At 43.3% G+C, this 6,000-nt stretch overlaps 1 protein-coding gene across 2 annotated transcripts in view; it reads left to right on the top strand.

Moving 5' to 3' along the window:
* The first annotated feature begins 290 nt into the window (after positions 1-290).
* ENPP2 (ectonucleotide pyrophosphatase/phosphodiesterase 2) overlaps positions 291-6,000 on the top strand; it is a 70,100-nt gene continuing 64,390 nt past the window's right edge. The window contains exon 1 of one of the 2 annotated variants that reach the window (XM_019614229.2): positions 291-536. In XM_019614229.2, the coding sequence (XP_019469774.2) occupies positions 306-536 (231 nt within the window). In that variant the 5' untranslated portion in view covers positions 291-305. The remainder of the gene's footprint in view (positions 537-6,000) is intronic. The other variant, XM_010709264.4, reaches the window with a different exon arrangement.

Below are 6,000 nucleotides of genomic sequence, written 5' to 3'. Positions count from 1 at the left end.
TTGTAGTTAAATTCCTAAATGCAGATAAAAGCACTCCAGCTAGCAAATTCTGGTAAAATACTTTGAAAGTGAAGAAAATAACCCTATCCATTACTGAATAGCACTATTAAATGATTAGAAAGGGCTCGACACCACCTTGTTATCTGCACATGACCTCTCCTGAGGCATTCGTGGCCAAAAAAAGAAAAAAAGAAAAAAAGAAAAAAAAAAAGAACAGATTAGGCAAAAGCATCAGTCTGCTGCATTTGAAAGCAGATCTTCAGGACAGGGACGCTTTCCATAGAGTCATTTCAGGCAAAGGTCACATGTGTGCATATAAAATCAATCCTGAAAGCAGTGCCTTTGTCCCCAAGCTCTGTCCCAATGGAGCCATTGTCCTGCGGGGCAGCTGGCACCCTGACTCCAGCTCCCAGCCCAAGGCGGCCGGGCAGCTCCCAGTAGCTGGCCCGGGGCCAGGGCAGCCGCTGCAGGGGCTGGAGAGAAGCGAAGTTTCTACGTCAAACCTCAGCCATGGAGAAAAAAGACCCGCTGGTACGGTAGGCACATCCTCCCTCCCCTTCTGCCCTGTGTTATTCTGGCTTGTGGAAGTAGGCTGAAGTAAATATAATTACAAGCAAAGTCAGGCTGTGAAGCGGCGTGAGTGTATTTCTGCCAAGCGCAGCTCGGACTGGGACTTGGCAAGCTGAGAATCCTTTCAATGTGCATTTAGGGGTGATGATGGGAGTCCTCTGAGTCATAATTAAAGTAAAACACGTTATTTAATGCACAGAGCAGTAAGGATATTTAAAAAAAAAAAAAAATCACAGTAGATCTCTTACGGCTTGTTCTGCTTTATGTAGATATCCTTCCCCATTAACCTTTTAAACTTAAACCGCCTTTCATATCTTATTATCTTATGGCAGTGTTAAAATTGGCATCCAGTACAGACACAAGCAAAGAAATGTCTGTTGTGTTTGTACTGACCTCCTGCAATATTAACGTCACGTCAAGAAGTGATGATGAGTTTAGCTCCACATCACCTGGCATTTGATTTGTATAAAATCTGCACCATCTGTTGGGTGTAAAGGCAATCTGTTTTAAATAAGGTTCCCATTACAAGCACCTCTACCTAATCCTTGTTTTCCTGAAAGAAATGGATGAATTTCTTTAATCATTGCAGTATTACAATTTTTGTGTTTGTTTTTCCTAACTCCCCCTGCCAAAGATGCAAAGTGCTGATTAGACGTATAAGTCGATAAGGAGTTAACAAAACCATGCGTACCTTGTAGAGCTCAGCATGGTTGGAATTGTAATGATTTTTTTAAAGTTTGATTCTGAAGTAATCATCATTGGTTCCCTCTTCTGAGTCTCTTTGGCTTCTGATTTGCTTAGATTTTAGTTGTGATTTCCTCTAATTACTTCTGTGTCTGCAAGCTTTCTTTCAATGTCCATCAGCACTGAGTGTGCTGGGGCTCTGTATACCTAAAAGAAAACAAAAGAGGATGATTCTGCTCCGAGCTGCCTATGGGTGACCTGCTGAACTTTTAGGGATTATTATGGACATTTTTATATTAAGAAGAAGCTTCTTTTGAAATGCATAGCTGTAGAAATGCTTCCTCCTAGCACGTTGATCTGTATAGCATGTTAAGAAAACAAGTCTACTCCATTTTGCATGCTACAGAATCTTGCCTCACTTTAGAGCGTGTAATACAGTGCTTAAACTATGAGTTTATGTCATTGCTGCCACTGCAGCAGAGAAGGTTTCCAATTACTCCTAAAGGATGCTAGCTGAGCTTGAATGCCAGACAGATAAAGATAGGTTAGTGTCATTCTTGAAAGCTGTTAACTGTTACTAGCAATGCTCACATAACAGCATTACCCCAGGGTTGCTACTTGTAATCCTTTCCACATTGAACTGAAGTAGAGGTACTGAGTGGTTCTGAGGGATCAATGATAGGTGGATAGACTGCTCCTGGCGGTGCTGGAGCTAGCACCACCTTGTCTGAATTTCCATTTTGAGTGCTCCTTCATGATGCTTCACCAAATTAACAATCACAATAAAGGAGCAACACGTGTTACTGTTGACACATTAGTAACACAAATTCATTTTCCTGTGCTTGTGAAGATGGAGACATACTTGACCCCCACTGCAACTCACTGTATGAGGGTTCAGTGCTCCCAGTGTAGCACCAGCCCATCTGGGGTGCATTCTCTTGTGGGCTCATCAGCCTGTGAAATGGTGACTGTGTTCATGGGATATCAGATCTCACAGGCTTTCAGTGTCTCAAAATCCATGAAACTCTGTGTGCTCCATTCACTTTGAGTAACGGATGACAGGGTCACTGTCACTTCAGTATACAAAGAAATACAAATACATAATTACATGTGGGCCCTGTTGGCATTGGAGAATGACTTTGCTCTTATGTACTGTTTGAATTCCAACAGGAAGATCCATAGTCAGCGATCTTTTGTCCTAGCAGTCTTCATATTTCAAGACACTGATTTTCTTCCAGAAATGAAAAAATCCTTAGAAGTTTCAGTTGCTGAATATACATGAATAACTGGATGAAAGATTTAAAATGTAGCAAATATGCTTAGCTCCTGTGTTCTGTTTCTTTTTGAACCAAATAGACCTGTTCTACTGCGGATGGATCTTCCTCACTTAAGCAACTGGAGAGAAATTGTGTTGCCTCTTCAATACAAAACTTGTCCAGTCACTCTCTTTCCATTTCTGTAGGAAACTTTATGCCTTCCTTCCACTCTTTCTATTGTGAAGTACTTCAGAAATCTGCAGGATTTCTCCTTTGTTTATCTAATTTGAAACTATTGTGTGAAGATTTTTTAAGTGGAAGCTGTGGTGGGTTGACTTGGCTGTCTGCCTGGGACCCACCAGGCTGCTGTATCTCTCTCATTCCTCAAGAGAACAGGGGAAGAAAATAGGATGGAAAAGCCTGTGGGTTGAGTTAAGGACAGGGTGGGTGAACGTACTCCAGTGTAGGTTTCTTCCATGGGCTGCAGGGGAACCCTTGCTCCAGTGCCCCCATTCCTTCCTCCTTCACTGACTTCGGTGTCTGCAGGGCTGTTTCACGTTTTCTCACTCCTCATTGCCTGTGCAATATTTGTTGTCCTTTCTGAAATCTGTTTTCCCCAGGGTGTCACCAGCTTAGCTCCAAGGCCCAGCCATGCCCTGTGACAGGGCCTGAAGCTGGCCTGCAGCCACGTCTGCATGGGGCAGCCCCTGACTCTCCTCACAGAGGCCGTGCAGCACCCCTGCTACCAAACCCTGGCACAGACACACAGTAAAGATTTTAACCTTCTCATTTTGGAGGCCACCTCTGGCTTTGCTATCAAGCAACTCTTTGCTGGCTTTCGTTTCTTAGTTTAATTTTATTTTTTTTCCTAGAGGGGTGCTCATCCTTTAACATAACCTCACTTTGTACTCCCATGTCATCTGGTAGAAACCTGCACATTACTGGCAGAACATGGCCAGAGCTGTTCCTGCCATTCTTCTGCAGAAACCCTCCCTCCTGCAGCAGCTACATCCCATCTCCGTTACTGCAATTTCCTGTTTTATTCTTTTTGTGCCTCTTTACAGAAATAAAGAGACTGCTGCTCACTCTTTAACAGTACCTTCATCTGAGGTCTTCCCTCTCATCTCTCTAGTGCTCGAAGAACTCAGGATATATAAACTATCCTGGATAAAAACACTTTGTGCATGCAGGCTTTTTGACCTAATGCCAGTTTCTGGCTTTATATTGGCACCTGCCAAAATCAGACAGATGTAGGACAAGGCCAGGGCACACTTCCTGTTCTGCTGGGCTGTGCTGCTTGCACTCTGGCCAGAGGTAGCCCATGGAGAGGTTGTTTACACACAAGCTCACCCACCAGCTCATTCTTTTGGTAATCGCTCCAGGTTTTCCGGAGAGCCCCGTGCAAACCTGGGACAGGATCTGAATGCTTCCCAGGGCACTTTGCATGCAGCATAACAAAGCAGAGGGGAGGAATATGGCCTATGGACACCCCATCCTAGCCCTATGTATTCAGTGACTAGATTCCAACAGCTCATCTCTGTCAGGATTGCTCTAAACTGCCCTATTTACCTATGAGTCCTCAAGGCAAGACAGGGCAGGAACAATCAGCACTGCTGACAAATAGCAGTGAAAAAGGCGAAGAGAATTAGATAATTTTAAAGTAGAATTTAATATCTACAAAATAGTTGCTTACACATGCTGTGTATCTTTCCCTGGGAAAAACCTTTTCAGTTGTACTGACTACATGTGTCTGGTGGATGTGACACTGATGAATGCGATATCTTGAAAATGCTTTCTGGGATGAAGAGAAAGAATTCTGATGAAACAGTGCATTGTAAATAACTAAGCTTGAATCATCTGTAAGTTCTTGCTTTCCTTTCTTTACAAGCTGCTACCAACAGAGCTAAGGTGACAGTGAAGACAGCAGGCAAACTCAAGGCAAGGTTGTGCTTAGGGTAGGGCAGAAGAAAGGGATCACTGCTATGAAGTTGGGCGAAATTCCTTTGGAGCTGATAGCCCTTCATTCAGCATAAATGTAAGAAGTCCTTAAGTGCCTTTTAGATATCCAAAACAATAGGATTCCTTTCTGTGCTCAGGGAAACTGCATTTTTTGGACATTCTTTGTAAACGACAGGATTGTACCAAAGAATTGCTTGATGCCACAATCTAAGACCTCTGTTAAAGGAAACATGTCCAAAAGGATTAATTATTCAGGTCACTTGTGCTTCCCCGAATAAATGCAATGCACCTATGTAAGCTCTAATTTTGTTATGTCCTTTAGCCTATATTGGACTTATGTGCTAGTGCACAACAGAAAAAGAGCATTAACAATAGAAGAGAGATCAAAGGGATGGTTTTATCCCCCGCAGTCCTCCAGAACAGGAAACAAAAAGGAAATATTCCCTGTTTTGGAGCCTCCAAAGATCTGTCCTCCTAACATACTGTCTCTTTTCACCCTCAAATTCAAGGTTAACTTTTCTGCCCTTGCATAACATCAGTTGGAAAGTAGATGTTCTTTGAGGTCCTTCCAACGCAAGCCACTCTGATTCTATAATTCTCTGCCAGCCAGCCCAGCATTTCCTCAGGGGTGTTGGAATATAGTTCTGACTGTAGTAGGACATTGGGTGCCTCCAGATATTGCTGGCAGCATTAAGTCTAGTTTATTTGCTGAAGCTGCTGCCTCTCCAAAGGCCTCCCACACCTCTGCCCTGTGCCCTCTGTTCTTACTCTGTAACAAGCAGTTTTCCTTGTTTAATTTTTTTTGTCTTATATCTTCTGAAAATATCTAAAGAATCAAGCAAATGTTTCAGCAGGCTCAGGTTGCCTACAAACAGGGCTATGACCATGAGGTTTGGTCTGATACTCATTTGCAGAACAGCTGTTGTGACTTAAGCTACTATAGAGGAAGCGTGTATGTGCTCCTGCTCTTGTCATAATGCAAAGGGATCCAGGTTTGCCCCAGGGATAGAGATCCTCCTTTTATGACTTCACCTAAAGGTATTTCTGCTCCCTGTCAGGTTCCACTGCTCATCCCTGCTCCTTTACCCAAGATCTGTTTGCTTGTTTTTCATTTTATACATAAGGTGATCTTACCATAGTTTTCCTCAACACCAAGTTGCAGAGAAGATTAGCTGAGCAGTGAAACTCCTTTGGTTGTTGCAGTGCAGTGCAGAGGGGACAGGGAGAGGCAACTGGAGTGGGCAACTCTTCACCTGAAAGGAATAAATGTTGAGCTTGCAGATGTGAGCAAGGACAGCAGGCCTTTCCTTCAGCTGGCAAAGATGGGAAAAAAGCTGAAAAAGCTGGAAGCTCTTCACCAGAGCTCTATTTTACTCAAGTCCATCTCACATTGCATTAGAACAGGCACTGCTTTCAAAGGTGTTATGTTGCAGCATCTTGGAGAAGGAGCAGCAATGAACAGAAGAAAGAATACAAAATTAAACAGCCCCAGCTGTTCTGCAACCTCTATATGAATGCCCAGGAACATCTG

Source organism: Meleagris gallopavo, chromosome 3, assembly GCF_905368555.1.
Source record: "Meleagris gallopavo chromosome 3, MGAL_WU_HG_1.1, whole genome shotgun sequence".
In the NCBI taxonomy this organism is placed as follows: Eukaryota; Metazoa; Chordata; class Aves; order Galliformes; family Phasianidae; genus Meleagris; species Meleagris gallopavo.
Note: the sequence above shows the minus strand (reverse complement) of the source record. Positions and strands in the feature narration are given on the sequence as shown.